At 39.2% G+C, this 21,877-nt stretch overlaps 1 protein-coding gene across 1 annotated transcript; it reads right to left on the bottom strand.

Annotated features, from left to right (window-relative positions):
* Positions 1-3,885: 3,885 nt before the first annotated feature.
* Positions 3,886-21,413, bottom strand: LOC128699488 (uncharacterized). Its single transcript, XM_070098256.1, has 6 exons — positions 21,119-21,413; positions 15,213-15,554; positions 14,943-15,043; positions 12,635-14,555; positions 10,807-10,869; positions 3,886-6,232 (listed from the first exon to the last, which is right to left on the bottom strand). Exons 2-6 carry the CDS (start codon positions 15,247-15,249, stop codon positions 6,213-6,215), a joined length of 2,142 nt encoding a protein of 713 aa, XP_069954357.1. The 5' UTR covers positions 15,250-15,554; positions 21,119-21,413; the 3' UTR covers positions 3,886-6,212.
* Positions 21,414-21,877: the final 464 nt, after the last annotated feature.

The following is a 21,877-nucleotide window of genomic DNA, read 5'->3' as shown; positions in this document are numbered from 1 at the left end:
CTATACAACAGTTTCGGGTCAGTCTTGATTTTCGATGCTATGTCATTTTCATACTGTCGCTGGGCCTCCCTCCTTACCTGTGCGTACTCGTTCCTGGCTCTGCGACTGATCTCCCTATTTTCGTGTGTTCTCTGCCTTCTGTACTTTTTCCATTCTCTATTGCACTTTGTTTTTGCCTCCTTACACCGTCGGGTAAACCAGGGGCTCGTTCTGGTCTTCCCGTTGTTTCTGTTGCCCTTGGGAATAAACCTTTCCACTGCCTCCTTGCATTTTGTTGTTACATATTCCATCATTTCGTTTACTGACTTTCCTGCCAGTTCTCTGTCCCACGGGACCTCTCGCAGGAAGTTCCTCAACCCTATGAAGTCCCCTCTTTTATAGTCAGGCTTTTCCCATTCAACTCCTGTTACCCTCTCCACTTGCAGCTCTACTATATATTCAAAGCACAGAACCACGTGGTCGCTAGCTCCTAGGGGACTCTCATACGTGATGTCCTCAATGTCTGAGCTGCCCAGGGTGAACACAAGGTCCAATCTTGCTGGTTCATCCTCCCCTCTCACTCTGGTAGTGTCCTTAACATGTTGGTGCATGAGGTTTTCCAGCACCACGTCCAACATCTTGGCTCTCCATGTTTCAGGACCCCCATGTGGCTCCAGGTTTTCCCAGCCAATCTCCCTGTGATTGAAATCCCCCATAACCAGCAACTTTGCTCTGCTGGAGTGAGCTCTTCTTGCCACCTCAGCAAGTGTGTCCACCATTGCTCTGTTGCTCTCTTCATATTCCTCTCTTGGCCTCCTGCAGTTCTGTGGTGGATTATACATCACTGCAATGACCACCTTGTGTTCCCCAGACTGAAGTGTACCTACTATGTAGTCTCTTTCTCCCGTCTCATCTATGCCTTCCATTTTCTCGAATTTCCATCTGTTTTTTACGAGCAGAACAACCCCACCTCCCCCCCTGCCCCTTCTATCTTTCCTCATGATCTAGTATCCTGGTGGGAAGATTGCATCTGTTATTGTCTCCGTGAGTTTTGTTTCTGTAACTGCTATGATGTCTGGGGACTTCTCATTGATTCTTTCTTGCCATTCCTCATGTTTATTCGTTAATCCATCTGCATTTGTGTACCAAACCTTCAACTTCTGTTCTAATACTGTAACTGTGGTGCGGGGGGTGGGAACAGAGGGATCGGTGTGTGATGGTTGGTTTGGATTGTTCAGTTGCCTTGGGGGTGTCGTGGCTGGGGTCCTTCTGCAGGTGTTTCTGGGGGGTGTGCTTGTCCTTCCACTTGTTCCTGGGTTATTCTGCTCTCCTTTTTCATTTCCTCCCATTTCTCCTTTTGTTTTTGAGCTCTCTCTTTCATCGTCTTCCTTTCCTCCTGTGTTCTGTCTCGATCGAGGTACACACTCATGAATTCCTGCCTGCTTCTCAGCCGTGCTTTCTCCTGCAGGATCATGGTTTGGGTTGATTCTGCCTTGAAAATTACTTTGAGAGGCTGATTCCCTTTCTTTGTGAACCACCCGATTCTCCGAAAATTTGCCACCTGTGTCATGTCCCCCTCGCCAATCACCTTCATGATACCTTCAATTGCTTTTTTCTCCTCCTGTTTTCTTTCTTCATAAGTTTCCCATTTAGCTTCGTCTAGCCCATAGACAAACACTGATCTCTCCCTTTCCACCTCCCACTGTGACTCCCATTGCATCCTCTGATGTGTTTTAGTTCCTTCCCGTAGAGTGTTCCTTCCTTCAGTCCCTTCCCTAGCTATGTGTACTCACCTATTTGTGGTAGCAGGGGTCGATTCTTAGCTCCTGTTCCCGTGTATGCGTGTGTGTATGCGTGTGTGTACTCACCTAGTTGTACTCACCTAGTTGAGGTTGCAGGGATCGAGTCCAAGCTCCTGGCCCCGCCTCTTCACTGGTCGCTACTAGGTCACTCTCCCTGAACCTTGAGCTTTATCATACCTCTGCTTAAAGCTATGCATGGATCCTGCCTCCACTACATCGCTTCCTAAACTATTCCACTTCCTGACTTCTCTGTGGTTGAAGAAATACTTCCTAACATCCCTGTGATTCATCTGTGTCTTCAACTTCCAACTGTGTCCCCTTGTTGCTGTCCCATCTCTGGAACATCCTGTCTTTGTCCACCTTGTCAATTCGTCTCAGCATTTTGTATGTTGTTATCATGTCCCCCCTATCTCTCCTGTCCTCCAGTGTCGTCAGGTTGATTTCCCTTAACCTCTCCTCATAGGACATACCTCTTAGCTCTGGGACTAGTCTTGTTGCAAACCTTTGCACTTTCTCTAGTTTCTTTACGTGCTTGGCTAGGTGTGAGTTCCAATCTATGTGTGTGTGTGTGTGTGTGTGTGTGTGTGTGTGTGTGTGTGCTCATCTAGTTGCATAGGGTGCATAATAAACATAATAATCTTGAGACGCAGGCAGTGGTTTAGTACTTTTCTGTACATAACCTCCTCATCCCCCCCCCCTTCTCACGGGAGGTGCCTTAATGCCGGTAAGAGGCCCTTTCCATTCTTAGATTGTACCTAATTGCCTCTCATTGTCCAGGCGTTATAGGAATATCAAGGAATAGTATATAGTGATACAAACATTATTTGAAAATGCCAAGAGTCTTCTTATTATTTCTATATGTACAATTCACAGTGCACAACAGGTAGGATTTTCTTTATTCATGTACTGGCTAAGTTAACTACCAGACTGCTAGCTCCATCGTGCCAGAATGTCAAGAAGACAACTCAGGTGTTGACACTGGCTCCCCGCTGTCTACAGGGTGAGACAACGACTGACTTTCAGTGTGTGCTGCCAGGAGGGATTGTGTCTGCACTTGATTGATTTGCTCCGCAACTTATAATTTGCAATTAAAGCTAAGTTCCGGTTATTTAAGTTCAGGACTTTAAGTTAAGAAATTGTTAATTATGATAAGTTAGGAGTGTTTGCAAATACTTGTGTAGCGGGTATCAGTGAAGGTACCCCACCTCGGTGATGTTGTCTGAAACTGTTTTTCTTCAACCAATGTTTCGTTTTCAATTCGTTCATAATACGAAGCTTCATTCTATGGCCTTCAAATTTTCACTGCTGGTGTACGGTAACTAGGACAAGATAAATGCAACTATTGGCATGTGCAGGCCGGACTGGATTTAGACCTTGGGGAGCCCGGGGCACTTTAGGTTTGGGGGGCCCTCAACATGGAAATTAAATTGGATTACAAATAAGAAATGACAAAAAATATGTTAGGTTTCGAAGAAGACGTCTGATTTTATGTTTCTAAATTTTATTGGCTTTAAGAATAGCTTTGACTATAATGTTCGGTTTGTAACATATTACATCTACACCATATAATATATTCCATCTACACCATATAATAATTACCGGTGTGTATTTATTTATATCTTTGGTGTCACGCTTTCGGTATCTATATATATTTTTTATATAATATGCCAATGGACGGGCCTGCCGACCGACCGACCAACCAACTAGACATTGAAGTTACAATAATGTAATTTATAAAAGGAAGAAACCATAACCGTCTAACTACAAGAAATTGATTCAATCCCCCCACTTTTTTTTTTTTTGAAAAATTGACCCTATTAGGAGAGGGCCAGCTTATAACTGCCAGGAAAGGCTTTTTCTGTTTTTTACTTTTTAGTTAACTGACCTTGGATCTTAAAGAACATTTTAAATATTAATTCTGTTACGAACGTACACCCCCAGGACACTTTAGTACAATCATGCAACACCATCAGAATAATAATATCTAGCCTATGTTTATTCATATCTTTGGTGCAGAAATTCTAGGAAAAAAAAGATAGAAAAAATGGGGTATTCCATTTACAGGGATAAAAATGTATGTAAGGTAATAGGACAACATTAAAAGAGAAATTTAATTACACTTTTGAAGATTGGGATAAGTAAATTTCTTGCATAATCTTTCCAGTCTGCAGCAAATCACCAAATTTACAAATCAAGCATTACATAAGTAATTGGAATTAGCAAACCATACATCACATTTATGCATCACATAATCACACTGCAATATCTGCAAAAAAAAATCGACACCATGCCCAGCCCTTTTAGGGTAGGGTAGGTGCCTGAGCCCGAGCTCTCAGCTCACAAGACTGTCATTCCATTAGTCCCCTTGGGGCGGGGATGGCAGACCAGAGGGGCCTAGCTTGTGGCTAGGACTGGGGACAGTTTAGTCCCAAAGATGAGGCACTTGTGCCTCCTCCCATGGGAGACTTCGGTCTCAGACACTCCCAAGACAGAGAGCCAAGGCCGGGCCACCACTTGGAAAAGACCCGGGCCTTGAGAATACCGGCGAATCTTTAATAATAATAATATCTGCAAAAAACTCTTTCTTTCTACACTCAGCATCTGACAAATCTTTCGCTCATCAAACTGTATCTTGAGGACACCGCTCTCAACATCCAATAGGCATAGATCACTTAGTCTTTCGTGGGTCATTGTCGTCCTCAGATAATTTTTTATCAGTGCCAGTTTGCTGAACGACCTTTCTCTCACACAACTAGTGACCATCATGCTCAAATATATTCTAAGGGCTACATTGATACCTGGAAAGGTATCAGTAAGCCCTTCATCATGTAGTAAAACTGCCTGTTGAGATGGAGTGAGACATGACCTGAGCTTGGCAAAGGCTGCAAACTGGACAATTTCCTCAACAAACACACTACTGAAGTCTTGAGGGTAAACCCTGATAAGTTCTTAGCCTCATTTTTTTTTTAATCTCTGTATCAGTTGACTATTACACTGAACCTGTCAGGTCATTTACCTCTAAACTGACGCTAACCAGAAATAGTTAAGCTATTCATAGGGAGTAAGGATGGCGGGGGGGGGGGAACCTTTCTATTTTCTGATGCCCCCACACACACTTTATTCGTTAATTTCTTTTATTAATTAAACAATTTTTTTATTACGTTTTGTTATAAAGGAAGTCCTTCGTCTGGGGCCCCTCTGATAGATGATGCAGCAGGTCCAAGTGGTAGATAATGCAGTAGGTTTTATTGCTAGATAATTAATGTAGGAAGTCTGAGTGGCAGTTTACACTCGAAGTATTTTACTCATCACGGCTGGTTTACTCATTCACTGAAGCTAGCGAAATTATATATAGGTTTATTTTCTCTTCAGAATATTGTATCTGAGTTACACTGAAAGAGCAAACGAGTCGCATGCGGCCTGTTAGCAGTGATCTGCCATACTGAAAGCCAGCAGCTTGTCCAAACTGCAAACCATGGCGTTGCCACACTGCAAACCATGGCTTGTCAACACCGAGTTTGGATGGCGGATACACAGTCTCTTTAGAGAGAATTTACAGCACATGTGTGCATAGAATGAGGGTCTAACCGAACTGCTTCAACTGCATTGAGCGATGATTATATTCATTGGGAGAAGCGCTAAATCAGTATGGGTCATAAAGCACCTGTGGAAATGAGAGGCAATAATGCCCGATCCAAGAAAGAAGAGAGTAGCTTAAATTCAGTGCATCGAAGCACAAACTCCAGGTAAGGGGACTGAAAGTTGAGTGTTATAAAATAATCGCCGATAACTGCGTTTAAGCCCTCCACATGAATTAACCGTAGTTGGGAAAAATCTTGCTCCTTCACCAGATTCTAGAGTGAATTATTGCATGTCAGGTCAGGACTTCGAGGGACATGTACGAGACTCGACTAGGCCATCGTCCACTACATGGATAACTAAGATATTTTCGAACCCAGAAATATAACTAATGTGTAGGCCTGGTCACGGACCGGGCCGCGGGGGCGTTGACCCCCGGTACTCTCTCCAGGTAAACTCCAGGTCTCCAGGTGTAGGTACATCTTTCTGTTGATTATTGATCTATCTCCCGTAGTTGTGGAACGAACCATATTTGTAACATGTCCCGATATGCAGTATAACTAGCACGTCCCTCTAATAAGGAATGGGGAATTAAAAAAATGTTAAAAATATTGCACTTTATGCAAATGGAGTTTAGTACATACACGGTGGGCACAATAATAAATCACCTGTAAGTAAAATACTGTGCATTTTTATGTCTAAGCATTGCGTCTAAGTGGTACAAAAAACCAAGTTATTCTTAATTGCGAGAAAGCATGAAAAATTAACACCTAATCTGTGAGGTGTAAATACTGTATAGGGTCATGAATCCTTGACCCCATGGCATAACTGGTCAGTCTCGCTGACCTCCATCTAGGCCGGCTTCTGCTTCCCTGAAAAAAATGCCACAGGCTTTGTATTTTTAAATGAACATTTAAGAATAATTGCGTTTTCTTTAATATTTTTTAATCCGTGTGTTGGTAAAGGATTTCTGTTATGGATGGAAAGGGATCAAGTAGTTAATAAATCCAGGTTGAGAGTTTGATCCTTTTGGTATGGGTTCATTACGTCTTGAATGGAGGTGTGCAGGTGATATGCAGTCTTACTGACGTTTATACAGTCAATAGGTTTAAAGTTAACATACCAAGTAAGTGCTGTGGTCGAGGTGTGTGTACAGTGCTTCACTGTGTCACCTACACATACAACTTTCGCTACTTGATCCTAAATTTAATTATATAAGAAAATAATAACATGGATAAAACAAACTGCCAGTTGAATATTCAATATCCTAAAATTAAATATTTAAAATATTTCAGAAAAATAACATTGCTTTTACACCACTCTACTACAGTCACCATAACCCAACCACCACCACTACTACCATGCGTTCCTCTCTCTCTCTCTCTCTCTCTCTCTCTCTCTCTCTCTCTCTCTCTCTCTTATATATTTATATATTATATATATATATATATATATATATATATATATATATATATATATATATATATATATATATATATATATATATATATATATATATATATGCAATAAGATCACAGTAAACAGGTGTTTTTGAGAGCTTTACGAATTTGTAGTCCTGAGTTCATAGATGAGGAAATATCTAAAATTTATGAAATAGGTAATGATTTAAAATACCCAAGAAATGTAATTGATAAATCTTTTAAAGTTGCTAGAAATACTTTTTACAATCCAAAAAGGGACAACCAGCCTTATTCAACTAAAAATATGTTGGTTCTCCCTTACCATGAAAACTTGGTTGATATGCCTTCTCTTCTTAAGACTTTTAATATTAAAGTTGTATTCCAAAATCTAGATACAGTAAAAAAACTTTTGATAAAGAATTCCCCCCAAAATGCTGATGGATGTGTCTATAAGATTCCTTGTAAAATTTGCGATAAAGTTTATTACGGTCAAACTGGTAAAAATCTCGAACTAAGATTAAAACAACATAAATATAGCATTAGAACTGGACAAGATTCCAATGCTCTATTTATTCATGTAAGAGATTTTAACCATCCAATTGATTTTCAAAAAGTTGAGAAAGTAGTATCAAGCAAGTCCATGGTCGACAGGAATATAATTGAATCTTGTTTCATAAAAAGCAGTTTTGACAATAATATGAATATTTCCTTTGGTTTATATAAATTAGATCCATTTATAATTAATAGAATTTGGGAAGACTTTAATAATACACTGGACAAATAATAATTTTTAAATTTTCTTGGGTAGAATAGTTTGTGGGTCAGTTGTGCTAAGGACCTATCCAAGTTGGGTCGGCGCGCGTCAGGTGTTTTAACCGTTGTGGGATCTGATAGTGAGGTGCCGGCCAGACCCCTTATATAGCTTCCTTGGATGCTTTACTTTCATAGTTCCTTGATAATGTGAGTAATCACGAAAGCGCTTGGAATTTCTCTATTCTTTCAGAGTGGTTGTTTTGCATATATATATATATATATATATATATATATATATATATATATATATATATATATATATATATATAGGAGTCTGTGGAGACAAAGAACTTTGTCCTTGGAGGCAAAGAGGGGAATGTATGAGAGTATAGTTTTACCAACGCTCTTATGTGGGTGTGAAGCATGGGTGATGAATGTTGCAGCGAGGAGAAGGCTGGAGGCAGTGGAGATGTCATGTCTGAGGGCAATGTGTGGTGTGAATATAATGCAGAGAATTCGTAGTTTGGAAGTTAGGAGGAGGTGCAGGATTACCAAAACTGTTGTTCAGAGGGCTGAGGAAGGGTTGTTGAGGTGGTTAGGACATGTAGAGAGAATGGAGCGAAACAGAGTGACTTCAAGAGTGTATCAGTCTGTAGTGGAAGGAAGGCGGAGTAGGGGTCGGCCTAGGAAAGGTTGGAGGGAGGGGGTAAAGGAGGTTTTGTTTGCGAGGGGCTTGGACTTCCAGCAGGCATGCGTGAGCGTGTTTGATAGGAGTGAATGGAGACAAATGGTTTTTAACACTTGACGTGCTGTTGGAGTGTGAGCAAAGTAACATTTATGAAGGGGTTCAGGGAAACCGGCAGGCCGGACTTGAGTCCTGGAGATGGGAAGTACAGTGCCTGCACTCTGAAGGAGGGGTGTTAATGTTGCAGTTTAAAAACTGTAGTGTAAAGCACCCTTCTGGCAAGACAGTGATGGAGTGAATGATGGTGAAAGTTTTTCTTTTTCGGGCCACCCTGCCTTGGTGGGAATCGGCCAGTGTGATAATAATAAAAATATATATATATATATATATATATATATATATATATATATATATATATATATATATTGACTGGAGGCGGAGTATGTAAACATGTCCAATGTGTTAATTACTTTAAATTGTAAATTTTAAGGAGTTAATGAGATATGTGAAGAGTTTGAGCCCACATTACATACGCTGAGTGAAGTAAGTAAACACTACAGAGTGAGTGCAGTGTGATGGTATATGACAGAGGAACCATTGCTAGCTCTCGTTTCTTACAGTGTAGCTATCATGTAGAATAGTATGGTTGTACACTGTAATTGGATGCAAGTCTGTTTAATAAAAGCTGTTGAGAAATATTGAACACTATAACAGACGAGAGGACATGCAGGTAAGCGTGCAGTAATGCATAATACTGACGATCATGGCAGCAAGCAGTCTATCTTCACATGTAAAAAATAAAAACTTATCGTTACTCCAGCAACTTATTACAGGAAAGACAATTTTTTTTAAAGGAAAATATCTGATGAATAAAATTAGGCAAAAATTGGTCCAGAGCGCGTCTAGAAATGTTTTTTTCTCTTAATATGTAATATTATATGCAATAAAGACACTAATTGCGGTTTTAATATTAAACTTTGTTCATGCAACGTTTCACTTTTGCAGTAACTTGTTGCAAGAGAGAAACTTTGCGTAATAAAGTTTCCCATAACTTCAGTTTGTCTTTATTATATGAGAACTGTTCGTATTAATGTATCATTATTTGTTGTGTGTATATTAGTGATGAGTACACGAGACTTCAGCGTCTGGAAACTTTCACTCGTGGTGACGTCCTGAAACACTCAGACTCCAACTGACAAAATTATATGGGAGAGTGGTAAACCCGTATGGCGTCTTACAATACCTGGGGAATGATAAACAAGCAGATACGGTTTGAGGAAGATGAAGAAAGCTTAAGTTCCTTGGATCAAGATCCCTTCACCAGCATCAAGGCACCCCACTGGAAGGCGTCAACTGCTACAAGAATTCCAACATGGATTTAAAAAAAAAAAATTTAGAAAAATCTTTACTTCTTCAGCGATATCTTCCGTATCACTGACTCCTGGAGGGAAGTTTCTTGAAATTGGTGAGGGGCTCTAGATCCAAGGAAGCAACCTGCTCTCTTCTTCCTTGCATCAAACCTGAATGCGTTCCATTCCCCAGGCACTGTATGACCCCTACGGGTTTGGCTGTCACCTAGATATTTTCATATTCAGTATCGCTGACGGTTCACAGCGGGCGATAAATTTGACCTAGAATTAGAAAAGCTTTTGATAATTCCCTTTTCAGAATTTCTCAGAAGTCAATGCCCTGGTATAATGTGTCAATACTTGTGGCATAATGTGTTAATACTGCTTAAGTCAGAGTGGATACCCATGCCCCAAGTGGGCAAGTAGTCTCCGTAGGCATTCCATAAAATATGTGCATGTAATTCACGTAAGTGAATCAACATCACTGGGTATTTGGTCTAGTGTTCGGCCTGGAAGACAATATTAAAACAGCTCAGTATGTTCCTCATCTCAATGTATATATTAACGATACTGATGTCAGTTCAAAAAGCATTATCGTTAGTTAAATTTGGGGCCGGCACAGTTAGGGAATAGTGAATTGAACAATGTTCACTAATAGCGACAAAATATCTAAATAAAATAATAATATGGATAAGTGACTCGTAATAGACTTGAAGGCGGATAATTGTGACGTAATATACAATAGCAGTGAATCCAAGGAAATTAAATACAAAATGAGTGGTGTATAAGTCACTTGACTGTAATGAACGCTCACCCACTGGGTAAATATTCTTGACCTAACAACACTATCATCACTGTAAATCTAGGTAATAAAGGTCAACACTTCCCTTGAGCGTAGTGCTGCTGAGGTAATGAAAGGCTTTTGATTTGAAGAGCTAAATGATGCTTTCTACTAATTAATCCTAAGCTAATTCTATCATAGACTAAAATCAAAAATTGTATCGTGCTATGCCACTATTATTAATATGGCGATACATGCTCCAACAAGTGCCATACCCTGAAGCCGCTCCAGCATATTCACAAGCATAAGTTAAAAAAATAAATTATAGAAATGCGTTATTATTGTCATCAATACGCCTTCGGGGTTGTAAGACAATGTCTTTTAAACATTTTTAATATTATTAACAACATGCAGTTGTTTGAGTGAGTGGCCGAGCAGAGGATGAGCGTCGACCTACCAGTGGGTTGAACCAGCGGACGGTACGGTAGAGCCTTGGCGAGTCGCGACCAGACACGAAGATCTAAAGTATACAAATATGGAGTTAGCTGTGGTCTTGCATTCTGCTGCCAATACACACACACACACACACACACACACACACACACACACACACACACACACACACACACATTATATATATATATATATATATATATACATATAATATATATATATATATATATATACATATATATATATATATATATATATATATATATATATATATATATATATATATATATATATATCACATCGGCCGTCTCCCACCGAGACAGGGTGATCCCCCCCCAAAAAAAAAAAAAACATTCACTATCATTCACACATAATCACTGTCTTTGCAGAGGCGCACAGATACGATAGTTCATCTGTCACTCCAAACAGGAAATATAAACTCCTCCTCTAAAGTGCAGGCATTGTACTTCCCACCTCCAGGATTCAAGTCCGACTAACCAGTTTCCCTGAATCCCTTCACAAAATATTACCCTGCTTATACTTCAACAGCCTGTCAAGTGCCAAAACCATTCTTCTCCACTCACTCCTATCTAACACGCTTACCTGTAGACATGTCTGCTGTATGTCCAAGCCCCTTTCACACGAAACCTCTTTTAGCCTCTACCTTTTCCTAGGACAACCACTATCCTTACTTCCCTCCGCTACAGATTTATACACCCTCCAAGTTATCCTATTTTGCTCCATCCTTTCTAAATGACCACACCACCTCAACAACCCTTCCTCAGCCCTCTGAATAATACTTTTAGTAACTCCACACATCCTCCTAATTCCACAATACGAATTCCCTGCACAATATTTACACCACACATTGGCCGTAGACACGACGTCTCCACTGCCTCCAGCCTCCTCCTTGCTGCAGCATTTACACCCATATAAGAGTGTTGGTACCAGTATAGTCTCGTACATTCCCTTCTTTGTCTCCATGGATAACGTTCTTTGCCTCCACAGATACCTCAATGCACCACCCACATTTTTCCTTCAATTCTATGGTTTACCTCGTTCATCATAAGCCCATCCGCTGACAAGTCTACTCCTAAATATCTGAACACATTCACTTCTTCCCTTCTTCCATACTCCCTCCGTCCAATGTGATATCAAATTTTTCCTTATCTAAATCGTTTGATAGTCTCATCATCTTACTCTTATCCATGTTCACTTTCAACTTTCTTTGCACACACTATCAAACTCGTCCACTAAACTTCGCAACTTCTCTTTAGAATCTCCCAAAAGTATAACATCAACAGCAAAAAAGTAGCCATTTCACACCGAGGTAGGATGACCCCAAAAATTTAAAATTTTTGCCATCATTCACACCATCACTGTCTTGCCAGAGGTGCTTAGATACGACAGTCACTCTAAAAAGCAAATATCCCAAACTCTCATTTAGAACTCAAGTTCAGCTAACCGGCTGAGGTTGGTGTCAAATATTTATATAAACATATAATAAAAGTGCACTGAAGTAGGCTTGGTAATAGTCTTGTAGAGCAAGCCCTATCCAAAGTGTCATTGATGTGTTTCAGTGACTCCTATGAGTGGTCTGATGAAGCATTGATGTGTTGGTCTTGTATAGGCCCTTTCACGCTTGATATTGTAATTTTTAATGGCATTTGCTTTATGGTAAAACGTTTAGACACTGACACATACATGACTGATATATGTATAAACATTCATACTTATATTTATTAGACAAAGTATTTTCTTAAATGTGTTGAAAATGTCTCGGGAAACAGATTACAAGTCTGTCTCCATCCTAAAGGACATGTTCTCCATACCCAGGAAGGTTATACGTGTGAGGCAGAGGTTCTCTGCAGAGGTCGCAGTTCTTGGTGCGACTCTCTGGCTAGCAGTGTTGGAGGAAGTTGTAGTGGTGGTGTAGGAAGGTGAAGAGACATCTGAGTTGACAGTAGCAGTGGTGGCGGCGGCGGTTTTATTAGTGAATGGAGTTGAGGGTATAGTGGAGCATGTGCAGTCCAAGTTAGCGCGGGGTTTGGTACTGATGTTAGGGATGCTGCTTGAGAAAGGCTTGGAGATGAGGTCATCCATTCTCCTCAAAACATCATTTGTAATAGCCGGAGTGGGTGGGCACGACGAAGGAACAGGAATGTTTTCTTCCCGTATTGTTGACTTTCCCAGTCTGGGAATGTATTGATTCTCCCTGAACAGAGGGTTCAAACACTCTTCCTCTTGCTCTGTTGTGTCGTTCTTGAAGGAGTTTATAGTATTGACATTTGTGAGTGTGTTGATCTCTTCGCCGGAGATACTTGCGTTCCCCAACCACGTATCCTGGTGGTTACCTTTAAAGCTATTCGAACCCCAGTTGCTTAGATTTTTCTTCTCCTTCACTTTCGCGTTGGTTAAAGCTTTGGGACTGTTGGTTTTTGAGTCTATGGAGCCATACTGGTCGTAAAAATCCGGGGACCTCAGGTCACTGCAGCTTTTATATATGTTAACGCTGTAGGTGAGGGTATCGGAGAACCTGACAGTGTGGTCCATTTCCATTTTGTGGTGAAGACTTCTCGGGGACTGAGACAATCTTTTATCTGACGCATCGACATTAAACCTGGCCCTCTTCAACTGGTAGCGCTTGTAGATGACGAAAAATATTCCCGCAAATACAGTGCATAGAAGTGACACCCCTACACTTCCAAGGATCAAGTACAACATTCCGAAATGCTCCTTTTCCAAGTCAGATTTAGTTTCGAAAATTAAAGTTCGCTTAGTTTCATAAGATTCTATGTAGAAGGAGGCGTTGTGTAGATCAATCCGAAGGTTTTTGTGAGAGAGGAGAGTCTTCAGATCTTCTTCAAAGTTTGGGGAAGAGGCTGAGCCGACTGACATGTTGACATTCATTGTGTCACCTGAGCACGTTAGCGAGTTGACAACAATATTGTCTTTGTTATACAACAGCAACAATGTAAAAGACGTAATGAAGTCAGAGACAAGAACATTCGAATTGTCCATATTGATGAGGAGACAATTACCTCTGAGGACGATGAAGAACCAGACCCAGCTGCTCTGTAACTCACGTGACAATGAGGTGTGTGAGGTAACGCTGTCGGTAAATAAATCAGTGGCTACAAATTTACTATTTTCTGTCACAGTTTCTGTGAAACTTTCTTCGCGCAGATCAAAATCAGTAATTGTAGTTGCCATAAATTTAGTTATTGTACTGATAGCGACAGTAACATCATTGTATTCCTTCATACTAGTTAAATCAATCGTATTGTCATTCATTGCCACAGTACTTGTTGGAACTGTAATTTCAACTTCAAGATCTTGTGATGGCATAACATCTCTTAAACTTTCTTCAGTGGTTTTGGGTGTGCTTTCAGGAGGCTCGTTATTGGGCGTAAAAATTACATCCGCACGAGGAGAGAAAAGGAGGCCAGAAATATCCTCAAGTCTCTCCTCAGACTCCGTGAAAGGAGGTAAATCTCCACGAATAAGCATAGAAGATCGGTCGTCTGGTGTATAAGCTTGAGTTACTGCTCCGGTGGGAATAACAGCCGTTGATAACGTGTCAGAATTTCCCTGGCTGCTGGTGAGACGAGAGGTGGAAGAAATCAGTGTGAATGGTGGGAGCAATGTCGAAACCACTGAGGATTCCGGTAATGAGGACGGCGGAGAGGCGACAGCTGGACTAGTGTTGAAGTTCGCAGTTTTCGCATTTACATCTTGTCTCGTTGCATGATTCTGGTGGACAATGAGAATCAAACCTCAGTTCAGTCCTGACATTATGTTTTCATCTTTACTAATGCATATAAATGTGCATAGATGAATATTAATATAATAAAAATATTCGCACGAAGAAGAAACATTTTTCATGCTGTAATTTATGGCTAGACAGAAATTAGTCACTGATGCCAAGAATAATAAAATTGGCACTGTCATGGCTCGAACAATTCACAGTTAACAAATTAAAAGTGAAAGTTTTGTTTTGCTCTTAACCATTATATTATATACAGTATTTATCTTGTAAAAGGCGGCAGTGACAGTATTTTTACCAATAATGACACCTAAGTTGTGACTCGGAGGTGACATTGATCTTATGGCACTAGCGTTATTCTTGATGGCACTTACCGTAGAGGCACTCTCACTTGAAGATTCAGTGCTTCCTTCACTATCAGAATAGCCAGCATCCTCGGCAACACTTCCCGGCTGGCTCACCGCTAGATCGGCCGCTGAAACACAAAATACAATAGCATATTCTTGCAGGGCATGTCTCATAGAATTTAACATTGACTGACAGTCGCAGGCATCTACATAATCAAAGCCGGGAACAATGTACTGGCAGTGGTAAGCATCTACGTAAACAAAGGGGGGGGGAGAGAATAAATAAATAAATCTTACCTGTAATAAGAAAGCACAGAAGGTGTCTGGGTACCATGGTAAAAGTTTTCTGCTGCTGCCTGTTGTTGTTGCTCTGTTGCTGTTGCTAGTGTTACTCTGTTGGTGTTGCTAGTGTTGCTCTCTTGCTGTTTGTGTTGCTAGTGTTACTCTGTTGCTGTTGCTAGTATTGCTCTGTTCCTGTTGCTGCTGTAGTTGCTATTGCTGCTACTGCTGATGATTTTGCGTCTGTTGTCGCTACTGCTGCTGTTGCGTATGTTGTTGCTGCTACTACTGTTGTTGCTACTACGGCTGCTGTTGTTGCTACTACTGTTTCTGTTGCTGTTGATGCTTTTGTTGCTGTTCCTACAAACATAAAACGAATAATTATATTATAAATGAGAAGAAACCTAACATTTTGTGTCTAACTGAAACTTAACCGGAAAAAAGTAATCTAAATGAGATAGCATTTGACGGTAACTGTCCAGAGTAGAGCTGAAAGCTTTGACACTTTTTTGTACGGAAATTAGAACCTAAAGCACTTAAAATTTCCAAATTTAAGTGGTAGAGATCCAGAACAAAGATAAAAGAATCTTATAGCAAGTGCACACAATTGACCGCTGAACAGAGCACTGGAGAAGGATTTGACATAAAAGAAGGCTGACATGACGTAATAAGTTTGAATGGTGAGCTTGAAAAAGAAAAATTCATTATTTTGAGTAATTTGATCCATTTAGAAATAAAGTATCCTACGAGGCCAGAACGGCCAATGGAAGATTAGCTAAATTCTTAAATATAACGTCCACTTTCATTACTCGCCCATCAAACTATTTAAACTTCTCTAGAGTGATAGGGTTCTTTTTCATATTTCTTTTTGATTATAATAATAATTTTTCATTATATATATTATTATATATATATATATAAATATATAATATATATTGTATATATATATATATATATATATATATATATATATATATATATATATATATATATATATATGTATAATATATATATATATTATACATACATATATATGTATGTATATATATATGTAGGTATATATCTATGTATGTATATATATCTGTATGTATAGATATATGTCTGTATATATATATGTATGTATATATATATATATTATATATATGTATGTATATATATATGTATGTATATATATATGTATGTATATATATATGTATGTATATATATATATGTATGTATATATATATGTACTCACCTATTTGTGGTTGCAGGGGTCGAGTCCTAGCTCCTGGCCCCGCCTCTTCACCGGTTGCTACTAGACCCTCTCTCTCCCCGCTCCATGAGCTTTATCAAACCTCGTCTTAAAACTGTGTATGGTTCCTGCCTCCACTACGTCATTTTCTAGGCTATTCCACTGCCTTACAACTCTATGACTGAAGAAATACTTCCTACTATCTCTCTGACTCATTTGTGTCTTCAACTTCCAATTGTGGCCTCTTGTTTCTGTGTCCCCTCCCTGGAACATCCTGTCCTTGTCCACCTTGTCTATTCCACGCAGTATTTTATATGTCGTTATCATGTCTCCCCTGACCCTCCTGTCCTCCAGTGTCGTCAGGCCGATTTCCCTTAATCTTTCTTCATAGGACATTCCCCTTAGCTCTGGAACTAACCTTGTTGCAAACCTTTGTACTTTCTCTAGTTTCTTGACGTGCTTTATCAAGTGCGGGTTCCAAACAGGTGCTGCATACTCCAGTATGGGCCTGACATACACGGTGTACAGTGTCTTGAATGATTCCTTACTAAGGTGTCGGAATGCTGTTCTCAGGTTTGCCAGGCGCCCATATGCTGCAGCAGTTATCTGATTGATGTGTGCTTCCGGAGACATGCTCGGTGTTATACTCACCCCAAGATCTTTCTCCTTGAGTGAGGTTTGCAGTCTTTGGCCACCTAGCCTATACTCTGTCTGTGGTCTTCTGTGCCCTTCCCCTATCTTCATGACTTTGCATTTGGCAGGATTAAATTCGAGAAGCCATTTGCTGGACCAGGTGTCCAGTCTGTCCAGGTCTCTTTGAAGTCCTGCCTGGTCCTCATCAGATTTAATTCTCCTCATTAACTTCACATCATCTGCAAACAGGGACACTTCTGAGTCTAACCCTTCCGTCATGTCGTTCACATATACCAAAAATAGCACTGGTCCTAGGACCGACCCCTGTGGGACCCCGCTCGTCACAGGTGCCCACTGTGATACATCATTACGTACCATGACTCGTTGTTGCCTCCCTGTCAGGTATTCTCTGATCCATTGCAGTGCCCTTCCTGTTATATGCGCCTGATGCTCTAGCTTCTGCACTAATCTCTTGTGAGGAACTGTGTCAAAGGCCTTCTTGCAGTCCAAGAAGATGCAATCAACCCACCCCTCTCTCTCTTGTCTTACTTCTGTTATTTTATCATAAAACTCCAGAAGGTTTGTGACACACGATTTGCCTTCCGTGAATCCGTGCTGGTTGGCATTTATACTCCTGTTCCGTTCCAGGTGCTCCACCACTCTCCTCCTGATAATCTTCTCCATAATTTTGCATACTATACACGTCAATGACACAGGTCTATAGTTTAGTGCCTCTTTTCTGTCTCTTTTTTTGAAAATGGGAACTACATTTGCCGTCTTCCATACCTCAGGTAGTTGCCCAGTTTCCAGGGATGTGTTGAAGATTGTGGTAAGTGGTACGCACAACATATCTGCTCCCTCTCTAAGGACCCATGGAGAGATGTTGTCCGGTCCCATTGCCTTTGAGGTATCGTTGTCCCTTAGCAGTTTCTTCACCTCCTCCTCATCTGTATGTATGTCGTCCAACACTTGTTGGTGTATTCCTTGTTGGTGTCCCCATCTGGTCTGTCCCCCCAGAGTCCTTCCTGTCTCTATGTATATATATATATATATATGTATATATATATATATATGTATATATATATATATATATGTATATATATATATATATATGTATATATATATATATATATATATGTATATATATATATGTATATATATATGTATGTATATATATATATGTATATATATATATATGTATATATATATGTATGTATATATGTATATATATATATATATATGTATATATATATGTATGTATATATGTATATATATATGTATGTATATATGTATATATATATATATGTATATATATATGTATGTATATATGTATATATATGTATGTATATATGTATATATATATGTATGTATATATGTATATATATATATGTATGTATATATGTATATATATATATGTATGTATATATGTATATATATATATGTATGTATATATGTATGTATATATATATGTATGTATATATGTATATATATATATGTATATATATATGTATATATATATGTATATATATATGTATATATATATGTATATATATATGTATATATATATGTATATATATATGTATATATATATGTATATATATATGTATATATATATGTATATATATATGTATATATATATGTATATATATATGTATATATATATGTATATATATATGTATATATATATGTATATATATATGTATATATATATGTATATATATATGTATATATATATGTATATATATATGTATATATATATATGTATATATATATGTATATATATATGTATATATATATGTATATATATATATGTGTATGTATATATGTGTATGTATATATGTGTATGTATATATATATATGTATATATGTGTATATATATATATGTATATATGTGTATGTATATATGTATGTATATATGTGTATGTATATATGTATGTATATATATATATATATATATATATATATATATATATATACATGTGTGTATGTATGTATTCCCGAAGGGATACCTGATAGTGCTTGAAAATTTTTTCTCTCGTATGTAGGAGGGAGTTGTAGTAGTGGTCGTAGAATTAGAAACAGCAATGGTAGTAGTAGTAGCATTAAGGGTAGCACTAGTGATGATAGTGGTGGTGGTGGTAGTAGTAGTAGTAGTAGTAGTAGTAGTAGCAGCATTAAGGGTAGCACTAGTAGTGGTGGTGGTGGTGGTAGTAGTAGTAGTAGCATTAAGGGTAGCAGCAGTGGTGGTTGTGGTAGTAGTAGTAGTACATAAGAGCAAAATCACAGAGTAGCGCTGTAAGAGGTCTAGTGGCTCAGGCCGGGGAGGACTGGTGGCTCATAGGAGGTATCCAAATTCTCGTGTCTTAAAAAAGTTTTTACAGGAATATAATTCGAAATGGAATAATGATTCAGAAAGGAAAATTGGGAAGTATTAAAAACCAGCATTTTCAGGTTTCATAAGTTTAGTGAGTCCTTAAATATTTGTTCACTTTTTTTATTATTTTGTAGCTTCTGTGGTGCTGGACGATTGTCCGTCAAAATCAGCGCTTTTTTTCCTTCACTTGTTTAACCCCATTTATCCGTAGGCACTTGATCATAGTCCAGCCAAACTTAAATCTCTTGATAAACTTGGAGTCTGTAGTATTCAGCAGCAGTGTGTGTGGCGCAACTGTTGCTACTCTTTGTGCTTTCTCTCAACACCTGCGAAGCCTCAGATCATCAAGCATCTCATTCTTATCATCATTATTCAAGGAAACAAGAGCCTGGTTCCCTGCCATGTTGGCATCCTCCACGTTTAATCTGGAATTCATAAGCACCTCAGCTTGCCCCACAAAGCTGACTAGGTATGTATTTTAGTTTGATTTCAAAGCAAATGGGTTTCTTGTCTTATTTACTGTGTTGGCTTTCTGGTCCAAGAGGAAGGAAGAGGTTACCTTAGCGACCGTCTCCCACCTGGCAACTGTAAGTATCTGGTCTTGTGTCAGCTTGTTTTGTTACCTTGGATCCGAACTCCCACATGTTCTACATCACTCAAATGTAAAATGAAAGAAAGGTATGGTAACTGAGAGCCGAGATTGTTGTGTTTTTGGTCATGAAACAAAAGTGCATGAATCTTCCCACGTATGACAAAATTGTTTTAATCTCGTCGAAAAGAAAATATGCAGTTAGCGTACTTTTCTACTCTGTTGCATATTGTAAGGATAACTTTTGTTACTACTAGATTTACATAACGAATTTGCTCACCGATTTCAAAATGATCAGACATAAATTTGAGGTATTAGACATTTATATTGTCCCCTCGAAGCTTATTAAAGCTTACTAAGCTGGTGATGAAGTCTAGCAGTCAACATAATTGCCCATCCGTCACCTGTACACTCACGTCATCTCATTGTCAGGGCTTAGCGCTTCTTTTCAATTGAGTAGGTAACCACATTTTTGTGTCGCTTATTATAAAATTTTCTGACAAACATTTTGGTCAGTGTGGAGATTCCCAGTGGCATGTGCAGCTGCCCCATTAACCATGTTTCTTAGAGACTTTGTGCTATCAGTCCAATGCACAACATAATATATGTTCATCAAGAGTTTGCAAAACTTACGATCGTCTTCCTTTATCTATGGTTGGTACAATCATCTCTGCACTTCTTATGTACAACCGGGCCAAGATCAACAGTTTTATCACTGCCTCTAGTTTTACTGGCCTTCAAGATACTGTCACATGCCTTTTGTGTCAAGGTAGCATTTAACTCTCTATCTGACAATGACTTTCGGCAAAATACTCCGTCAAACAGAGCTTGCCTTGGAAAAAAACATGTGCAGGCTGATTCCTCCAATACTTTCTGAATCTCCTGGCTAACTCCACTTAATTTCGTGATCGATGTAGTTTACTGAAGAAGGCTCTTTGTGGCGACAATACTACATCTACTTGCATAACCTCTCCTTTTGGCTTATCACAGATATCACTTTTGTGCTTCAGTACGGCATTTTGCATACACACTACGTGAGCGAAATGTCGTTAATACGCACGTAATAGAGCATTAGTTGAAAAGTAAGACACACTTACCTTGATGTTGCTGGAGGTATAATTTAGTTGCCGAAGATAATGTTTGTAATTATTTTTCCGTGTAACACAACATTTTTTAAATATGGAATTTTAAACACTGCAATCCAGTCGGATATTAGAGGAATTTTGAGGTTGCGCGCGCATACTTCTTATAATTGTGTCTTCAGTATCGGAGAGCACATGGTTGGTACTGAGGTGGTGGCGGAGAAACTGTAAGGGATCCAACAGTATTAAGGACCTGTGTGGAGCACACTGAGGCTCCCTGGCACCGTCACCCTCAACCCCCAGAGACTGGTTCAACCTGTGGTACCCAGGGGCACAGGGCAACCCGATACCATGCCACGCACTAGTCACCGATACTCTTATCCTGGTATGTGTAAAGCCCCTTCTCTCCCTCTCTAATGGCTTGGATTACTAATACAGCTGAGTACAATTACTGAGGATCAAGCTTTTAACTCTTCATTATATCCTACACTGATTTATATATCCCACACTGGTTTAGCACTTCACATAAAGTATTACACATAACGTGAAAATATGTAGGTGAGGAAAGGGTGTATGCACGATGATAACAGAAGAAGGACGGTTAAGTACATGTGTGGAGGTTTGGGATTAGATGGTGATGCCAGTCAACCATCTTCTGAGACTGTGTCGACAGGAGTAAAAACGCAGACGAGGTCCGCATTTATAAACAGAGGTAGAGGCAATCACTTGTGCAGTCCTGCAACAGCTGCTAGCACATGATACTGCCATTATCAC

The sequence above is a fragment of the Cherax quadricarinatus genome, chromosome 61, assembly GCF_038502225.1.
Source record: "Cherax quadricarinatus isolate ZL_2023a chromosome 61, ASM3850222v1, whole genome shotgun sequence".
Taxonomy (NCBI): Eukaryota; Metazoa; Arthropoda; class Malacostraca; order Decapoda; family Parastacidae; genus Cherax; species Cherax quadricarinatus.
Note: the sequence above shows the minus strand (reverse complement) of the source record. Positions and strands in the feature narration are given on the sequence as shown.